Below are 20,948 nucleotides of genomic sequence, written 5' to 3' on the forward strand. Positions count from 1 at the left end.
CTGACCTTCTGATCGGCAAGCCCTAGGCTCAGTGGTTTAACCCACAGCGCCACCCATGTCCCTGAAGGGCAGTATACAAGTTTAATAAATAATAAATGATACTGATAATAAGAGTACGGATCCTAAATTCTTGATCAGCAAATGCTGGTGCTAGTAATAAAAGGGAATGGAGAAATGAAAGAAACAAAAATGAAAATGCACATCCTCCTTGAACAACACTGCAAACAAATTGCTAATGTGACATACCGAGAAAATGTAAAGACCATTTCCCCCACACCCACACCCACCCTTCTTCATGTTGTCGATATTTTGTTCTGCTGGTTTTTAAACACGTTGACACTGAAATAAGACGATTTAATACATAAGCATCAACTATGCCCAGCTGATAGCTAATAGGCTCCACCGCCATTTTGGGTTGCCTAGGTTTTTAAACGTGCCAACTGGATGTGCTTATTACAACCTGTATATTCCTCCCTCCTGCTTTTGCCACAACTGTGCCCCAACAATAAAAAAAAAAGATGCAGATAAATAATATTAAGTGCAATATAATCATTCGTTGTTGGTTGGCATCCGTGTGTTTCGGGAGACGACAGAGGAGTGTGCCTTTGGGGATGTTGGAAGGTTACAAACATTCGTCGTCCAGTTCTTTATTATCCAGTACTTTAACGGCAGACCCAGAAAACCACACGAAAACTGGATAAGCCTTGCTTTATTCATTCTTGTGAGTCATTGGAGTGGCTGGCGGGTGTGGGGAGAGAGAAACTGAGATACTTTACTGCCAAATCATAGCCCACATTTCTGTAGAGCTACCATGCAATTGTACAGCCTGGTGCCACAATATGGAGTTCCAAGCAATACACAAAGTCTCGTTTTCAAACATTCTAGTTATTAAGATTTTAAAATACTATACTATATGGGGTAAGCCAACCTCCTAGAGTTAAGAACGGCACAGGCACTTCAAGTGTTAACCCTAAAAACCACTTTTTTGCTGCTCTTGGAATGCCTGTGGCCTTTTCAGGCGAAGGAGTCTCTAAGGTGACATTTCCGTCAGAAATTCATACCACGCACACACTTTCAAGTTAGAAGCGAGACACTCACAGTTTCCAGCTTAACTCTGTGTCTGCTTTTTTTTTTACTCCTCAGATCCCGTTGCCAGACCGTAAGCAGAAAGGCATCCTAGGAAAACTATAGACACATCAGATTTCTACAAACACTGAAGAGGTTCCCCCCCCTTTTATTTTTTTGTCTTGGGAAGCCAAAATATTCAACAGCGAAGGCAGACAAGACTGGAACCACTTTCCATATAGAAAATTTATTTTTATTTTTTTAAAACAAGCCCTACAAATTGTCATCGCCTCATGGGCAAGGGGGGGGGAATATATGACCTACTGGTATTTTAAAAACTGGGAAGGCGGTGAAGAAAAAGTTGAGAAGCTTGATGCAAACTCATATGGAGACACACCCACCCTGACCCCACCCCGCAGAGAAATGAAGAACTTTACCAGTGTGTGTGTGTGTGTGTGTGTGTGTGTGTGTGTGTGTGTGTGTGTGTTTCAAGTGAATTGCTCTCTTAACTGGACAGGAGTGTGCAGCAAAAACAAAAACAGAAAACACCCACCCACAAAAAAAAATGCTTTTAAAGCAAAGCTTCCTTCTAGGCTGCCATCATTCTGTCTTCTTTTACATCCTTCCTTAGCAAAGCCCCTGATCAAAATCTTAATAACAGGGTGGGTCCTCCAGGTAAGCCAGTCCCAGACTTTGGGGGCTTCACAGGTCGGTGCCAACACTTGAGAGGTCGTGTGACGCAGTGCACGCACACCATTTGAATGGCAATGCCCGTCAAATATTTCATTGGGGGTCTGAAAACCCCCTCGCCCCCTAGCAGTTGGCTCCTCGTTCCAAGGGTCTCAGAAGCCTGCCCCACAGCAGCTCGGAGCGGGGCATTTAGTGTGGCTTCCCATGTGCTGTGGAATAGCATTCCTGTTGAGACTCTCGTTATCTGCACTTTCCAGAAACAAGTGAAGACATCTTTGTTCCAGCACGTTTTCCCCAGTTCAGCGTTTCCCAAATTTGGGCCTCCATCTGTTTTTGGACTACAATTCCCATCATGTCTGTCCATTGGGTCCTGCTAGCTAGGGATGATGGGAGTTGTAGTCCAAAAACAGATGGAGGCCCAGGTTTGGGAAACACTGTCTCAGTTGAATAAATGAGTCTTTACCGGAAGTGACCTCTTATGTTAGGGTTTCAGGGTTTGGTTTTGTTTTCAAAAAGTGTATTTGTTGTTTTTGTGTTTTTAACTGTGTTTAATTATCTTATGTGTAAATCACCTTGAGGTGGTGGTTTAGAAGGTGATTGATAAATTGACAGTAGTAATAATAATAATAATAATAATAATAATAATAATAATAAACTGGACTGTAACTGGAAACAAACTGGAAGCCAGCAAAGTCCTTTCAGTACTAGTGAGACGTGTTATCTGTCAGTGAATACTGTTTAACATCCTTGCTACTATTTTCAGGATCAACTGCAGTTTCCAGAATGCCTTCATAAGCAGCCACAGGTGTGGCGTATTGATGGTATCTAATCTGCATCTGCAAAAAAACCAAGATCATGGCCACTGGTCCCATCACCTCCTGGCAAATAGAAGGGGAAGAAATGGAGGCAGTGAGAGATTTTACTTTCTTGGGCTCCTTGATCACTGCAGATGGTGACAGCAGTCACGAAATTAAAAGACACCTGCTTCTTGGGAAAAAAGCAATGACAAACCTAGACAGCATCTTAAAAAGCAGAGACATCACCTTGCCGACAAAGGTCCGTATAGTTAAAGCTATGGTTTGCCCAGTAGTGATGTATGGAAGTGAGAGCTGGACCATAAAGAAGGCTGATCGCCGAAGAATTGATGCTTTTGAATTATGGTGCTGGAGGAGACTCTTGAGAGTCCCATGGACTGCAAGAAGATCAAACCTATCCATTCTGAAGGAAATCAGCCCTGAGTGCTCCCTGGAAGGACAGATCGTGAAGCTGAGGCTCCAATACTTTGGCCACCTCATGAGAAGACTCCCTGGAAAAGACCCTGATGTTGGGAAAGATTGAGGGCACTAGGAGAAGGGGACGACAGAGGACGTGATGGTTGGACAGTGTTCTCGAACCCACCAACATGAGTTTGACCAAACTGTGGGAGGCAGTGGAAGACAGGAGTGCCTGGCGTGCTATGGTCCATGGGGTCACGAAGAGTCGGACATGACTAAACGACTAAACAACAACAACAATCTGCATCTGACCAGAGCTTCCATTTATTCCCATCTGAGCCAGGGCCTGATCTATCTTCTCACAATTCAGGTCCTGTCCTCCTTTTGTCTGCTGTAGCTCATGTGGCAAGAGAAAGTGCTTCTGCGTACAGAAGGTCCCAGGCAGGGTTGGGAGACACCCACCTGAGCTACTGGAAAGCTGCCACCAGTCAGTGTGTACACAATGGAGGATAGCTCGGTTGGTTAGAGCATGGTGCAGGTAACGGCAAGCTTCGACTGCTGCAATGTGTTCTACGTGGGGCTTCCCTTTTCCTTGACCCAGAAGCTGCAGTTAGCTGACAATTGCTGACAGGAGCGAGACCTTGCCGGCATATAACACCTGTGCTCAGAGACCTGCACTGGTTGCAAATTTAGCACTCGGCCAAGCTGATGGTGCTACTATTACGATAAAGCCCTGAACAACTTGGGACCAGTTTACTTGCAGAATTGCTTTACTCCTTATACGGCCACTCAGTGGCACAGCGTGGGCGGGGGGGGGGGGTGACTGCAAAATTGTTAGGAGTGCGAAATTTCAACACCCGGTGCTGCCTCAATACAGTTGTGCACTTGCACCTCTCCAGACAACGGAACAACTCTTCTTTTCTCATCTCTGTGATCTCCTGGGTGATGCAGACGCCATTAGGCAGTTGAATGTGCATGCGTGCTCCATTTCCCTCCAACCCACCCATTCCCCCTTCACGCGGCCCCGGGCACCGGCAACCCACGCTATGCCACTGCACCCACTCAACCGCTTTCATCTGAGGAACGCTCACTGTTACAAGAAGTGCCACATAATTCACATTTTGGAACTCCCTGTCTAATGACACCAGGCAGGCAGCTTCACTGTACCCTTTCTGACGCATGTCAAAACCATTTTTGTTTAGACAAGCCTGCCCTGGTAGGTAGAATGCTGGTGTGCGTTTCAGAATCATGGAATCATAGAACTGCAGATTTGGAAGGGACCCCCAAGGGTCATCTAGCCCAACCCCCTGCAATGCAGGGATTTGATTTGTTTTTGGTTTATCAGTGATATTGATCCCCTCCCATGTTGTTTTTAACTGTTTTTACTGATAATTTGATTGTTCTATTCCTTTTGTAAACGGCTTTGAGGCTTTTTACAATCAAGCTGTATATAAAATTTATGAAATAAAATAATGAATAGGGACAGCTGGAGCAAATGCGTTCATTGGCATTTATTTTTCTAAGCAAAGCTAACACAATGTACGGTACCAGTGACTTTCCCTACTCCAGTTCTCAATCATTTGTAGTGAAATGCCTCTTTAATAAAAATGTGTCCCTAAGGGCTTTGGTGTGCTCATTCTGCATTCTTATTGGTTCAACAAAACTCACCAGGTACACACTTACACAAGCAAGCGCATAATGTTTATCTGTTGTATTGCTCTGCTGTTGCTTTTCCTTCCACAGATGTTCCATCTTAAAGCTCGGAGGCAAAGCAAGAACGTTCTCGGCAAATGCATTATGTCATATTTAGGGCACCGGTAATCAAAAATTCCCTGTTCTGCAGGTGACATATGTAGAATAGAGTTCCAATTTGATCACAGTTCCTTTGATCATCCCACAAGGAATTCAAGCCTAACCTACTATTCTCGTCAAACCTTTGTTCAAAGAAGGAACATTAGATTCTAACTGATCAGATCAGTGGTGGGAGGGGAAATTTCTGATCATTACTACAGTGATAGGGAGCCCACATCATCCCTTAAAGCAGGGAGTGGACTTTGGCCTGTTCAGTTAGGTCCCATCTGCACTATAAATATAAAGCGGTATCATACCATTTTAAACAGTTTATTTTCATTTTGCTTTTGGTACTGTCTAAAGCAGTATTTCTCGACTTTGGGGGATCAGATGCGAGAAAAATTCTCAGGGAAGATTCACACCCTGGCCAGCACCTCTTTAATCTTCTACCTTCGGGCAGGAGATAGAGAAGTATAATCAGTCGTACCAACAGGCTAAAAAACAGTTTCTATCCATGGGCTGTTAGGCTGCTGACCGAAAATAATATAGTGCAACTGACTTTCAAGGCTGGTGTGTTGTGCAACAAGCACACAGAGTGCAATGAAATTGAGTGTTTGGGGGGGGGAGGCTTGGTTAATTTCACTGTACATAGGTTGTACATTGACAATAAAGGTATTATTATTATTAATATTTTGTTGGACTACAACACCCATCATCCCTTACCACTGGCCCTGCTAGCCAGGGACGATGGGAGTTGTAGTCCAACAACATACAGGGACACAAGGTTGGGAAAGGCTGATCTAAAGTGTCATATACAGTCATACCTCGGAAGTCGAACGCAATCCGTTCCGGAAGTCCGTACGACTTCCAAAACGTTCAGAAACCAAGCCGTGACTTCTGATTGGCTGCAGGAAGCTCCTGCAGCCAATTGGAAGCTGCGGAACCCGCGTCACGAGATTCGGGTCCTAAAGAACGTTCGCAAACCAGAACACTCACTTCCGCATTTTCGGAGTTCGGGAGCCAAAACGTTCAACTCGCAACGGGTTCGACTTCCGAGGTATGACTGTACAGTATATGAAAAGGCTGCAATCCTAAAACACACATAATAATTCTAAAATGTATGTTCTACTGATTTCCAATCTGTTTGGGGCTTTATTATTATTATCATTTTGCCCCAGTGTGGGTTTCCCCCCTTAAGTTTACACTTACTTGCCCTGAATTGCATCTGCAGTACTGTTGCCCGGCACATAAATGCGTCCTTCATTGCTTCTCAAGCATTGAAGACGACACTCAATTTTTTTAAAAGGGGTTTCCCTTTCCTAGCTCTCAGCTGTAGAAGATGTCCTCTGCTGAAACCTGCTCTCCTGCAGGTCTAAATGCAACGTAAGGGAAATATTCCCTTGCCTTTCATTAATTCCCTGTGTGCTAAAGCCAAGCCAGTGTTTTAATCTCTAGTATTAATGCCACAGCATTAGCCGACTTCATTACTGCTTTCAGTTCTATAGCTCAGTTCTGATCAAAGGGAAGGATCCTGCTGCCAGTTACAAGGTCTCTGGGATCAACTGCATAATCTTCTTCCTGTGAACAGCTTTCCACAAACCAAACACAGCCACCTTGTTATCACAATGCTTTTAAATTTGGAGGCAATTGTTTATCTGCTTATGCAGTTTGCTTGAACTCTTTCTCTCTTCCTTGTGTGTTATCACTATAAAAACCATTGGTTTTTGTGTGTGTTTTAATAAAAAAGAAGAAGCTTGATGCTGCCCCTCAATGGTAGCTTTTGTAATAGTTGATTATTATTGCTATTATTTTAATACCGAGTTCTGCAGGGCGGCCAGTTTGAAAATGTAATACAAATGAGGCTGATTAAATAGGCATTGAAGGGCTGTTAACCCTAAGCCCAGTGATGCTTCCTTAAGTTCTGCCAACTAGAGAAAAATCAGCTGAGCCTAAGAAGCCAGCCACCGAAGGATTAACTTGTAAACATTTCTTCCATATTATTCTTAATTTACATGCCGTCAGTAGTGTAATAGCAAATTCAGAAGTGCAGGCTCCTGTCTTGCTAGCCATAGCCATGCGCCGCCCCCCCCCCCCCCGGCACACACCTTTCTAAGATTCTACGGTCTTCTAAGATTATTCAACAATAATTAGGGATGCATTGCAAAAATTACGCAGTTCTCAGCACTGATTTCAGATCTATTGTTTTCTATGCACCTTCATGGGCAAATGATTTGGAGTGTGCCGATGTCTTTATTTGGCATGACTTTAAGTGGTACTCTCTGAAGTAATGATTCTTCAACATCAACTTCGTTGTGCGGATGCCTGATGATCGTCTTCCAAAGCAACTACAGTGGTACCTCAGTTTAAGTACACAATTGGTTCCGGAAGTCTGTACTTAACCTGAAGCGCACTTAACCTGAAGCGAACTTTCCCATTGAAAGTAATGGAAAGTGGATTAATCTGTTCCAGACGGGTCCACGGAGTACTCAACCTGAAGCGTACTTAACCCGAAGTATGAGTGTAATTGGTTCTGGAAGTCCGTAATTAACCTGAAGCGTACTTAACCCGAAGCGAACTTTCCCATTGAAAGCAATGGAAAGTGGATTAATCCGTTCCAGACGGGTCCACAGAGTACTTAAACTGAAAGTACTCAAACCGAAGCATACTTAAACCGAGGTATGACTGTACTCTATTCCAAACTTTAAAATGGAAAGTGTAATGCTGTGGTCAACAAAAGAGGTTTAAAGACTATCTCAAGGCAAATCTAAAAAAATGTAGTATAAACACTGACAACTGGGAAACACTGGTCTGCGTGTGCTCCAGTTGGAGAACAGCCTTTACCAAAGGTGTCATGGGCTTTGAAGGCACTAGATCTCAGGACGCAAGGGAGAAACATGCTAAGAGGAAGGCACGCTTGGCAAATCCACACCGTGATCAACTCCCGCCTGGTAACCAATGTCCCCACTGTGGAAGGACGTGTGGATCCAGAATTGGCCTCCACAGTCACTTACGGACTCACTGTTAGAACCGTGTTTATGGAAGACAATCTTACTCAGCTACGAGTGATCGCCAAAGGAAATAAGTTGTATTCTCCTTGGTATTTTGTGGTATTATTACAGAACTTGCACACTATTCTCTTGAAACTGAAACAACTTGTATTTTCAGTATTCTTACAAGCTCAGCTTTGGACCATGCAGAACAACTCCTCCTCAAACTTCTTCCCATGCACTTTCTGCACAGTGACCCTAGGAGCCAATCCTCAGTGGCCGACTCACCTCCTTTCGCTCTGATTGTCTCCAATGAGCACAAAGGGTGAGGATACATATTCTCAGAGGCTACACCAGGCATCCCCAAACTGCGGCCCTCCAGATGTTTTGGCCTACAACTCCCATGATTCCTAGCTAAGAGGATCAGTGGTCAGAGATGGTGGGCATTGTAGTCCAAAACATCTGGAGGGCCGAAGTTTGGGGGTGCCTGGGCTAAACAATTTCCCCTTTCATGCTGATTGGGCAGCTCTAGGAGGCTGGAGGTACGGACCCCGCTGCAGAAACAGAAACAGGTCTTCGACCTCCCACAACCCTGGAGTTACATGCCACTTAATGCAAAAACAGGCTTCTAAGCAGTTTACAAGTATAAAAACCAATTGCACAATTGATCCCATATCACCAAGTAAAGACTTCCGAGATAATCTGACATTCTCCTCCCAGATAAAAAAGAGGGTAAATACTGAATATTGCACCTTTAACCTTCTCAGGCCCAAATCATAAAATATTTCTGCAGTACAGTTGCTGCTGCAAATTCATGCATGGCTCCTATGCCGTATCAGTGGAAGAGGGGCTATAACTCAGTAGCTGAGTGCATCCTTTGAATGCACAATATCCCAAATTCAATTCCTGGAAGCAAGTATGCTGGTGATGTGGAAGACCTTTGGTCTGCAAAAACCTGGAAAGCCACTGTCAGTAAGAACAGACCATGCTGTCCTGGGCTAGACGAATAAATGCCATGGCCTGTATAAGGTAGATTATAATGCTCCATATGGATGTTTGTGTCATGTGCGTAGCTAGCTAGGATAATCCAGAGACTTCATCAAGAAAGCTGGTGGTGTTGGCATGGAAAGTAGTTATGCAATCAAGCACATGGAAGGAGTTTTGTGATGGGGAAAAGGTAAAATAAACTAGGCTGCCATAGCCATCAGTCTCCTCTGACTTTCCTCAGCACCAATTTAATACTTCTTGTACAGGCATAGGCAAACTCGGCCCTCCAGATGTTTTGGGACTTCAACCCCATCATCCCTACCTAACAGGACCGGTGATCAGGGATGATGGGAGTTGTCCCAAAACATCTGGAGGGCCAAGTTTGTCTATGCCTTTTCTTGTATGTTTTCAAGCTCTACAAAGTAGAAGAAGGAGAGTTTGGATTTGATATCCCGCTTTATCACTACCCGAAGGAGTCTCAAAGCGACTAACAATCTCCTTTCCCCTCCTCCCCCACAACAGGCACCCTGTGAGGTGGGTGGGGCTGAGAGACTTCAGAGAAGTGTGACTAGCCCAAGGTCACCCAGCAGCTGCATGTGGAGGAGCGGGGATGTGAACCCGGTTCCACAGATTATGAGTCTACTGCTCTTAACCACTACACCACACTGGCTCCCTACACCACAAAGTCAGTTGAAGGCCCAAATGCAAATCTAGTTGAAAAGTCAACGAGACTCTAGTTTGTTGCTAACTTCTGAGAGTAAACCCCATAGGATTGCATACTATTGCTCTACAAATTCAGCTAAACCAGGCTTGAAATCTAAAAACTAAACTCTGTACAGTGGTACCTCGCAAGACGAATGCCTCGTGCAACGAAAAACTCGCAAGACGAAAGCGTTTTGCGAACTTTTTGTTGACTCCCAAGACAAATTTTTCTATGGCCGTGCTTCACAAGACGATTTTTTTTGCTTTTTTTTTTGCTTTGCTTTGTTTAAATTGGAAAACAGCAAGACGAAATTTTTGCAATACAAAACGACTCACGGAATAAATTAATTTCGTCTTGCGAGGCATCACTGTACTAGCAAGCATGCTTTCTAGAAGCAGGCATGAATATCCAAAAAGGTATTCTCTCCCTGTCCCCTGTCCCTTCCCCCCCAAAAAAGCCCAATTAAATTGGCCAAATGCATCAAGAGCATTTGCAATCTGGACAATGCTGGATTGGCTGCAGGAAACAATATTTGCTCATGCATTGCTTCTCTCTTCTTTCGGTTTAATTTACTACCACCACTGCCTTGCATAAATTCTTGGGTATTTTTCAGCCCTACCACATTTGGTAGGCAGGAGGATCAGGGCAACACTTTGGCTGCAGATTTAAACGGGCAGGACATTCCCTTCCCAAATACTGTACCGCCTTGGTGTATAAAGCTCTTGCAGTTCAAGAACAGAGGTAAATAAATTAGCAGTGGGCTGGATGCTGCGCACAAGACATTCTGTAACAGCGGAGGAGGACAGGCAACAGGCCTTGGATTCAGGGCAAGCAGAAACCTGTTGGGACTTAATCTGACCCGGGCAGGCACTGCTTATGAAATAAGTCAATCGTGCGACAGGGATCGCACCAGAGTAGAACAGGTAGTGTGCAGAAAAGGCTGCAGGAGGCATCCCAATGTTCAATAAGGCAAACTCATTGCTTAAACTCAAGAGTCAACGAACCTTTCAATGTACTACATTTCCATATATAGCCTGGCCCTCAGTGTTAGAAGCTGAAATCTGAAAGCTAGGAGCTGAATGGCACCTTAAACCTTAGCACTAGGAGCTGAATGGCACCTTGACAAGCTGGAACGTGTCCAGAAGAGGGCAACCAAAATGGTCAAAGGCCTGGAAACGATGCCTTATGAGGAACGGCTTAGGGAGCTGGGTATGTTTAGCCTGGAGAAGAGAAGGTTAAGGGGTGATATGATAGCCATGTTCAAATATATGAAAGGATGTCATATGGAGGAGGGAGATTGTTTTCTGCTGCTCCAGAGAAGCAGACACGGAGCAATGGATTCAAACTTCAAGAAAGAAGATTCCACCTAAACATTAGGAAGAACTTCCTGACAGTAAGAGCTGTTCGGCAGTGGAATTTGCTACCAAGGAGTGTGGTGGAGTCTCCTTCTTTGGAGGTCTTTAAGCAGAGGCTTGACAGGCATATGTCAAGAATGCTTTGATGGTGTTTCCTGCTTGGCAGGGGGTTGGACTGGATGGCCCTTGTGGTCTCTTCCAACTCTATGATTCTATGATTAAACCTAGATTATGGGCGCAACAGTGGAATGTCTAGGCGTGCTTTTTATAACAAGAATACAAAGCTGAAAATGAATGAACTGCAGCTAAAATATTGTGTTCATTTTCTACATGGTCTAGTCTTTCCCCTGCCCACCCCCCTAATATTCTTAAGAGGGTCTCTTCTCCAGTCTTCAGAGAGTAGCTGGAAGTGGGGAGGCAGAAAAAAAGTCCTCCTTTCCTCAGGGCCATCTTAAGCATATCTGGTGCCCTGGCGCCGTGGTGCGGAGATCCTTCCGGCGCCCCCACCCCGTTTCCCAGCGTGGCTGTCTGGCTGGCGCAGCAGCGCGGCGGCCCCCTGGCGGCCTGGACCACCCAGCCTTGCCGTAGGGCCGGCCCTGCCTTTCCTTCCACTCTGCAGTTTTAAATCTGAAATCTTAGGCACATAGCTCAGAAACCGCTCGCGCTAATGAAATTTCCTGTCGCAAAATGCGCCTAGAACAATGGAAGTTCCGAACACTGCTGGCCCTTTAGCCCATAAGAAAAGCAGCGTATTTAAAAGAAAAAGAAAACATTTCCACAGCCCATCAGTGAAAATGCATGACTTTTAAAAATGGCATTTGGACATAAAGGGCTGAGAGATCAAGGAGAATGAACAATGATGCCTTCCCGCTGTCTCTCTTTCCCAATATAGGTCATCCTACAGGGCGATCAAAGCAGTTTCTGTACAAAAACTGCGCCTAAGCCCCAATTTGTAGCTTCATGGTTGAGAACCCACCAAGTGCTCAACTGCATTCTACGGCAGTTTTCCTCCACTCGTGTTCAAGCCATCTCCCACCTTGTTTCCTAAACTCTGGAGTATACTAGAGGGCCAAGCTTTAGGAGGCACTCAGGCAAAGGGTCAACAGCCCTAGCCATTTGGATGTTCCAGAAGTCGGCCAGGGCTTCAACAGGAGCACCAGTGAGAGCAGCCAGAAAATTCTTCCAGAACCACTGGAAACCCATTGGATCCATCAGCCTCCAAGGGCGGACCATCCTAACAGGTCCCCTGCCTCTGCAGAGGAGAAAAAGTGCTGAAAGCCTAAATCTCAGCATCTGACTATGACAAGGGACTGGTGTCAATACCCCCCACTTTCGGATCACCCTCTTCCTGCCCAGTTGTGAAAACAAAGTCCAGTGTGGGCCAATGGCTTGTTAGGGAAGTCCCATGGTCGTCATGGCAGCCATGAAGTCCTGAGCCATCTCAGAACTATTTTGAGCCTGTTCCAATTTGGAGAAGTTAAGGTCTGTTGGCTGGCTGTGTACTTTTGAGATTTGCTTCCGGATTAGAAGTGAACTGTTTGTGGCGTGTACACAGCAGAGAGCTAATCCCATCCCAAGAAGCTTCTTCCCAGTTGGCACCTCTTTTTGCTTGCTTCCCACCCTCATCGATTATCTTTCTTCTTCACTGTGCTCATAACATCACTGACTTATTTGATAGAACATCTAGTTGCGCAATGTCCACTTCCCTCCCTCTCTGCCCCAAAGTTTTGGCTAAAGTTTCACAAGAAGACAACTGGAGGGAAAATGATCCTCAAGGAAATTTCAGTGCAAAACAACCATTTGTGCAGAACCCGCCAGAAAAGTGGAATAACCTGGCTTGCCTTAAGTTCTACCATTTTTTTTATGGCAGTCACAATGGACCAAGGATGAACAGTGGCGCAGTTTGGTCATCAGGAAGCGGCTATGATGGTTGAGCACAAGGGCAGCTATTTCTATGTCTTTTTTATAGCTTTTTAAGCCTCCATCCCAAATGCTTGTGCATATAAGTCCTAGCACCACAGAGGTATCAAACTAACCATACTAAAGAGCCCAAACCATGCTCTCAAAGCTTTCAAGTGCACAACAGGCAAACTATGGCTCAGAGTAGCTTGCTGGCTTTTGTTTTCAACCATCTCTGTACTGTTTCATACGTCCAATTCTGCTCTCCAAGGTGCAACAGGCTCTGGAGACAAAACAGCAGCCGGAGCTACAGTTGGTTGATTCAGAAAGAACAACAGGCCAGTTAGCACAAACCATGGTTTCCAAAGCCGCTTCAAACCATGGTTTCCAATTCTGGTTCCGCAGTTAATTACAAACCATAGCTTGTCTATTTCACACAACACATGAATCCATAATTAAGGTACCTTAACTACATCTTTGATGTGATGTCTGAACTGAGCTTAAACATGGTTTAACTAAACAGGACAATGTATAACAGAAAGTCCTCAAGTCCCAAGCACAAACAAACATCCTTAAATTGGCTGTAATCAAGATTGGTCGCTTTTTAGATCACTGTAACACAGGGTTCTATTGACCACAACCCTAAAAGGCATGGGTAAAACTGGAGCGTTGAGAAACGCACCAAATAGCATGTGAAGTGTCAAGGATTAGCAGGAGACAAAATGTGCACAGGCACACACAGCGCCATGCTGGTGATGAGCTATTTTGATGTGTTTGTCTGCAGCTGTTTATAACCCCTGACATAATCTGCCATATCGGTTTAAGTAATGACAGCCAATTATGGAGGGGAGGGACAAACCCCAAAAACACCACCCACAAGCATTTTATCAATCCTTCCTGGTGAAAGACTGGGAGACAATCTCGTTTTTTTCCAGGATGCCCAACTCCTCCCTAATACATAAGCTGCCCTTAAGAGGAAGAAGCAAAATTCTCTTGACATTTATCTCAGCATAACATGACCCAGCCATTGTAAATATGAGTGGTTCTGTTATTGTGGTCCTCTGAATCGGGAGGAGAAGTTATCTCAGAGAGGCAAAGGTCACGTAAAGATAGACTCTATCCTTCCCACCTTATTCTGATCTCTCCCCAACTGGTTGTCATATAAATAATGAAATGCCATGCACACAAGAGCAATTATACCATCTGCACAGAATTTGCACTGCTAAACCAGTAGCCTCAGCCAGAACTCTGTTCCTGGATCTTTTCCAAAGTCACTGGCAAAAAAAAAAAAGAAAGGAGGGGGAGGAGAGAGGGTTCCCATCGCACAAGCTGCAGTATCTCTAACTACACCAAGACAGCCACACTGTTATAAAGGAAGAAGATCCCAGGAGTGTTTTTTGTCTCCTGCATCCCCAGAAGAAACCAAGGAGTGTTTATTGGAGAACTCCCATTCCCCTCGTTTCCCTTAGAAAATACAAGCAGAGAGGCAGATACTGCAAATATATGCCTAGCCAACATCTGCATCTTACAGGCACAGAAAGCAGAACTGAATACGGAGGGAGATAAAGCAAGAAACCTCTGAACACACAAACACACCCAGCACAGGGTATCCAAGGCTGCAGCCAACGGGAGGAATGAACACACCCACATTCTTGCCAATGGAGGGGAGTTGCGCGTTTCCTCCATCTCTGTTGCTATGCACCTTCTCTGTGTTTCTCCACATGATGCACTCCGTAGTCATTTGGCATACTGATGCCCATTCCCTCTCCCTCTGCATGAATTGGGAGAGCTAGCACACCTATTTGCGCACACACACACACCTCGGTGGAAGACCTCGTGTTACTTGGAAAGGCAGCAAATTTATAGGATGGCAATCTATATACATATGCACAGACATGGACACTTAGCAACAAAGGCCACCACACACACACACACACACAGTACTTTTCCCCAGTGCTTTTTCTTTTCCTGGGGATACTCAAGGGTACATAGTCAACAGGCACCTAGAAGAAAATCGCTGCTTTTTCCAGCACAGAAATTAAGGCGTTGTGTTACATTCACAGAAGCTGCACATGAGAGCAGAAACCAGGGCTGGGGCAGAAATGAGATGTAAAAAAACAAAACAAAAACCCCACAACCGCTTGCCAGGATGCAGAGCGTGCAATCTGTCAAATGGCTGAAGGAATGACAGCCAATCGTGTCTAAAACACACCACCCACCAGCATGAGATCTGTTCTGGTGAAAGACTGGGAGGCGCAGTGATGCTTCAATGTGGGGCTGTTGGTGTTTTTTCAATGGAGAAGGGATGGAGATGCACACTGCCAGAATAGCTCTGCTTACATTTCCAAGAGAAGCACTGATGCGGAATCCCACCTGGAAGTGTGCCACCCTAGTCTGTCTGTCTGTCTGTCTGTCTGTCTCTCTCTCTCTCTCACACACACACACCTTAATCTCAGGTGCCAAAGTGGCTGGTTCTTACTACATACAACCGACTCAAGACTTTGAAGCGCAGGTTACGATTCCAACACAGTGTGGAACCTGTATCGTTTGAAGAGACAAGACATGCCTCTCTGCTGCCTCCGGACTTTAAGTTGGATCCAGACTTAGTCATGCTTAAAGTAGTCCCACTGATCCCAGTGGGTCTACTCCAAGCACGGCTCAGGCAACATCCAGCACCAGGCGAATTATGGCATTGCTAATTCCTGCAGTGGGCAAGCCAGAAAGACATGCACCACATGAAGCAGGCCTCCGTGCTGAGGACAAAGCACTCTGCATGTGCTCAGAGGCTCCCTCCCTGGTTATTATCCCATCATCTCAGTTTTAGGGTTGTCAACTGTGAGGGAGGCGGCGGCAGCTGGAGTCTAGCCCACTCTTGTGTGTCTTTCACAGCAGCTTGATCCACAGAAAGCAGCTTCCCACAGCAGCACCGAGATCAGCATGATATGTGGCAGATCCCAGAGGCATAGCCGTGTTTGCCTGTCAGTCACAACGAGAAACACCCCAAAAGTAGATCATCTCCTGGCACCCAACTGAGGCATATAGGCTACTCTGACAGAGGAGGAAAAGTCCTCCCTGAAAGGTTGCAGATCGCAGCGGTTAACGGGCACAGGCAACTCCCCCTCCCCTCCTAGGTATGGAGAGGGGCGGGGAGGAAGGCTCCAAGGAAGCCGCGAGCTCCGGAGAAAGCAGCTGCTGCTAGGCCCGAGGAAGCGAGGCAGGCACCCAATGCCCAGTCTATCCCGGCCCAAGCGGCGCCGAGGCGCGTCTCTGCCCAAGCCCGCCAGCTCTTCTCACGAGGCGCTGCCTGCACCTGCCCGGCAGCTGCCAGGTGAGGGGTCCCTGCCTGCCTGTCTGCCCAAACGCGCGCGCCTCTCTCCCTTCGCCTTCTTCTCCCAGCAGCATCCGGGAGGGAGTGAAGGAGGGCGCTTGGCGCGCAGCAGCAGCAGCAGCAGGAGGAGGAGGAGGAGAAAGAAGGACGGGGCAACCGCAGCTCGGCTGACTCACCTCATTTTCCCCGCAGTCGAGCTCTGCGCAGCCGCCTCTGGCCGGCGTCTCCCCGCCAGCTCCCACTGCGCAGCGGGAAGCTCTTGCCCGGGCCCCGGGCTCGGCAGCGCGGCGGCGGCGGCTGCAAAAGCGTCGTCGGCGTCTCGCGCTACTGCGGGCTGTCAGATGCTCAATGGAGGAGCGCCCGGGAGAAGGAGGAGGAAGAGGAGGAGGAGGAGGGAGCCCGGCGGGCTTTGGCGTCGCTGCATCCGCTGCTCAGTCGCCCTGCTGCTCCTGGCGGCCTGCGGCTCGCGCTCAATTGCATCTTCGTCCCCGCCGGCCAAGGGCGCTAGCTGCCGGGGAGTTTCTCCACGGCGCCGGGCAAGCGGTCCAGGGGCCCGGCCATCCTCCTCCTCCCTCCGCTTTCCCGGGATGTGGCGAAGCGAGGGTGGTGGGCGTGGGGCGGGAGGGAGGGAGACGACGGCGAGGAGGTGGAGGAGGAAGCGCACAAAGCCCGCGGGGCTCGGCTGCCCACTGCTGCTGCTGCTGCTGCTGACAGACACTTCCGCCCGCCCGCCCGCCCGTCTGTCTGTCTGTCTGCTTGCCTGCCGCTGCTACGGCTCTCGCAAAGGCACCGCGGACCTGGCGAGCCAGTCCAGGCACGCGCACAGAGCGGGCGGGGAAGACGCGCACACGCGAGGCGGCCATGCAACGCCCGGGCACGGCGAAGCGCGCGTGCGCCTTTACGAACCGAGGCGCGCCTCCGTACCCGGAGCGGTTGTGGATTCTTGCAGGATATTTGGGGGGGGGGGCTCCTCGTGCGTGCACCAGACGCCTAGGCATCGACATTGCAGCCCGTTTTCTCTTCCCCGCCTTTTTTAGCCTGATTTAGCCTTTTTGGTGGAAAAAACTATTTTTTGAAATGAGAAAAAAAAACCACACTCGTCTATGACCCTAATCTGGAAACTCACGCGCATACGGGGGAGGGTTTGGGCTCCTTTATGCTCACTAATCCAGATTTATTATTATTTTTTACAAACAAAAAACAAAAACCCTTTTGGGGTGGTTGCAATGTATATTGCAATGTAACGGGGCAGTTTATTGTGGACTCTGCACAACGCATGGACATATTGCACAGCGTCTGTATGACGTCGTCCTCATCAAAATGCCATCACATGCCGCCCCCCGCCCCTCGATTTTACCCGGATTTGCCGTTTCTCAGGAAAATCCGATAATAATAATTTTTTAAAAAACTGGAAGCAGTTAATCCGGATTAAAGGGGAGGGGGAAATGCAGGGCGGCGCTTTGGTGAGGATGACGTAATGGAGATGTTGGAGGAGGGTGGGGACTTGCAGGCATCAGAAGGACCAGTAAGTAACCACAATAAACTGGTGTTTGGAAGTGCCCTTGGAGCAGTGAAAGGTCTCGGAACCAAACAAGGGATATCTCAGAAGAAGCCTGCTTCCCTGGATCAGTTTCTGTTTGGGAAAAAAAATACTTTTTTTATTCCAATACATTAACATTTCCAAGACAAGAACAAAACACCTCAGTGACAAAAACAAACACATACCAATTCCTTGGAGTAATTTTTGTCCCTGGCCCTCAGACTGGGGTGGGGGACTTTTTGCACCTCAAGGGAAACATTCCCATCTGGGCAACCCAGTATCTGTTAAGAGGACCTTGGGGTAGTCTCCGAAATGCCCACTTGCATAAACTTCCTAAGAGATGGATGCCAAAATTCATCTTTTCCCAAAACACATTCGCTCTGTTTAGACACCACAAAGGTGCCAATGCTGAATGACAGGAACCCTCTCATTTCTTAAACCTTTCAGATTTTTAAACTGGCTTGTTTAAGTAAAGTTCATAGATATTCTTAATTCAGGCTTGTGAGCCCAGAACTATTATCCTGATAATTACAAGCAGTTGTAATTACACGACAATTGTAGGCACTCCTCCTCATTGTCTGTCTTGTCCATTTAAGCCTAAAGTCCAGATTCATGTGTGGGCAGCGTTTTCGGAGTTGAAAGCAGCAGTCCCTTCGGGAGAACTGGTGTGGAGACAACATACCACGTGATGGTCTGTGGGGCAAAGTGAAAAGTGGGTGGAACACCCCATCTGTCCCCCTCCTTGTCATTCATTCCTCATTCCTCACCATCGTCCATTCACTCTCACGCACCCAAACTCTCTTCCCTTCATTCACCCACCATCCATTCATTCTTCTCTATTAACTATCATTCTCTCTGGGCTTGCGGGGGGGGGGGGCACGCCAAAGGAGCTGGAGAACTGCATGTGGCTCCTGGATCATGGATCGCCTGCTCCTGTCACCTAAACACGCTTATCTGAAAAGGGAGAAGATATTTTGGGAAGGAGGATTGTGAGTGAGATGCCAAAAAAGCCTGATAATGTCAACAGTGACCCCTATGGCACTGAACAGAGGCAGATTTAGGTGACTGGACTGTGACCGGTTTGGTCGCACTGGATGTGGAGCCTGGGGGACATCACAACTAGGATGTAGAATGGAAGGCGATAAATTTTGGTGTTGCACAGGGCACTGCTGAAATTTGAGACCCCAAGGTAATGGGCCAGGAGTTGGCTTCACCTGCTGAGCTGCTAGCAGCCTGAAGGAGCAGAAGGTGAAGTGACTCCACCTGCTGCTGGTCAGCCTTCTTGCTCCTGGTGAGAACCGGCTGGCTCCAGCTTTCTTAAGCAGGGGTTTTCCAGCCTCAGTCAGTTGCTGGAAACAACCTTCGTTGTACGTAACCAGACCTTGCTGCTTCTTGCTTCTTATGACCTTGGACCCTTGGCTTTCTTGACCCCCTAGATCGTCTGACTACGTGAACTGAAATACTCCAGACTAGACCTTGTATACATACTCTGCCTCCAGGCAAGTACCACCCACCCCACCCCACCAAGTCTTGAACGGTTGGCTGGCTTCTCCCTCTGCTGAGCTTTGCCTTGGCTGGCAGCACAGGACTATGAAACAAGGTCTGCCACTGCAATGAGCAATGCAATTCCAATTGCCTTGAGTGGTAGTGACGGAGAACTTGGTAGTCCCGCTGCATTGTCTTCTCAGACTCCGCAAAGTCTCAAGACAGTGGTCCTTCCTTTCCCTATTTTAAACTAGGAGTGGATAACCTGTAGCCCTGCAGATGTTCTTGGACTCCAGCTCCCATCACAGGCCATGCTGGCTGGGGCTGATGGGAGTTGGAGGAGCTGGACAACATCTGGAGAGACATAGGTTAGTCTTTTTAAGGTGAAAATACTGGACGCTGGACTTGGAATCTTACTGCAGCATCAGCTGAAGACATTTTGCTGCCTGAGGCGGAGGAGCAAATTTCCACCTCCCACGCCCAAGCCCAAATCCACCACTCACGCATTAGAAAAGCAACACACCACCTCATGGAATAGGTCGCCTTTGCTACCCAAGGACAGCCAATTTATTTTGGCACCCAGGGCAGAGAATCCCACAAGTGCCTCTTCCTTGCGGTGAAAATGCCACTGTAGGGAACTATGTCATCTTGTATTAGTATGAATTTACGACTGGCCTTATACTCCTATTGGCATTTAACCATGATAGCTAAATGGGACTTAGCTGTGCAGATACAGAGGACAAACAGCAACTGTACTTGTCACCTTCATGCCCCGTTGAGTACCAAAAGGCTTCTAGTCAGCCATTTTTTGGGAAAGGAATGCAAGACTCAATGGAACATGGTCTGATCCAGCAAGGCAATTCTCTCTCCTTTTTTATAATAATAATTTTTATTAAAAAATTTAAAATAATCACAACAAAAAATAACACAACAGAAAATATAAACAAACACTACAATAACAACAATAAAAAGAAAAAATAAACACAGAAATCTGAATTACTTATTCCTTTTTCATTCCCATTATATATGGGGACCCCCTCGGGCTCCCATCTACTGCGGTTCTTTACTAGATTAAATTTTAGCAATTTCTAATACATTTTAATAACATTTTCTAAACTTATTTCACTCATTTCTACTTCTCCAGTTTCTTTTTATCCTAATTCTGATCTTAATATGTAACTTTTGCATATATTTTTTAATATAGCTTGAAATCTTTCCATTCTTCTTCTGTCGCTTTTTCTCCCCGGTTGCGGATTCTTCCGGTCATCTCAGCCAGTTCCATAAACTCCATCATCTTCATCTGAGCAAGGCAATTCTCTTGTCCCCATTGTGTATGTGTAGTGGTGATAGAACACAACACAATGTGCCAGTGGAGCATCACAACCCACATGCCACATTGATAGGTCCTCCTTTTGCTTTGTCATTGCTCAGCAGAGGTAGCCATTAGAAGTGCATTAGTTGAGCAATTCTTCCCTCTTTGGCAAATCAACTCAGGATTTACAAGTGTGTACCACTATGAGCTGGTGTTAGATATCGTTTCCACCATCACTTGCCCCTAGGATGAAGTTACAGCATCATCCATAGGCTATGTACAGTACACGGTCACTCTTTGCATGCGCAAAAAATCAATTGCTCAAAATACATATATGCCAATGCATTGAAGTCACCCCATGTTTGTGGATTTTCAGCCAAAAGGAGGAAATCAATGTCATGCTCTTCTGGTCGTTCTATTAGTGCAAGCATTTCAGCTAGCCAAATGGAATGATCTTTCTCCTTCCATGTGCAAGACGTGTGCTGATGGGACTCATTGGTTTCATCCTCCCCATAATTTGCCACCTTTGGAAATATCTGGATTGGAGAACTGACAGCTCCCCAAATGGGAAGTGAGCTCTATTTTTTTCTCT

General features: G+C 46.6%; 1 protein-coding gene across 1 annotated transcript in view; it reads right to left on the minus strand.

Annotated features, from left to right (window-relative positions):
- The window catches only part of EVL (Enah/Vasp-like), a 154,160-nt gene extending 137,400 nt beyond the window's left edge, over nucleotides 1–16,760 (minus strand). The window contains exon 1 of the mRNA XM_060271873.1: nucleotides 16,196–16,760. Within this exon, the coding sequence (XP_060127856.1) occupies nucleotides 16,196–16,200 (5 nt within the window). The 5' untranslated portion in view covers nucleotides 16,201–16,760. The remainder of the gene's footprint in view (nucleotides 1–16,195) is intronic.
- Nucleotides 16,761–20,948: the final 4,188 nt, after the last annotated feature.

Source organism: Zootoca vivipara, chromosome 1, assembly GCF_963506605.1.
Source record: "Zootoca vivipara chromosome 1, rZooViv1.1, whole genome shotgun sequence".
NCBI classification, from domain to species: Eukaryota; Metazoa; Chordata; class Lepidosauria; order Squamata; family Lacertidae; genus Zootoca; species Zootoca vivipara.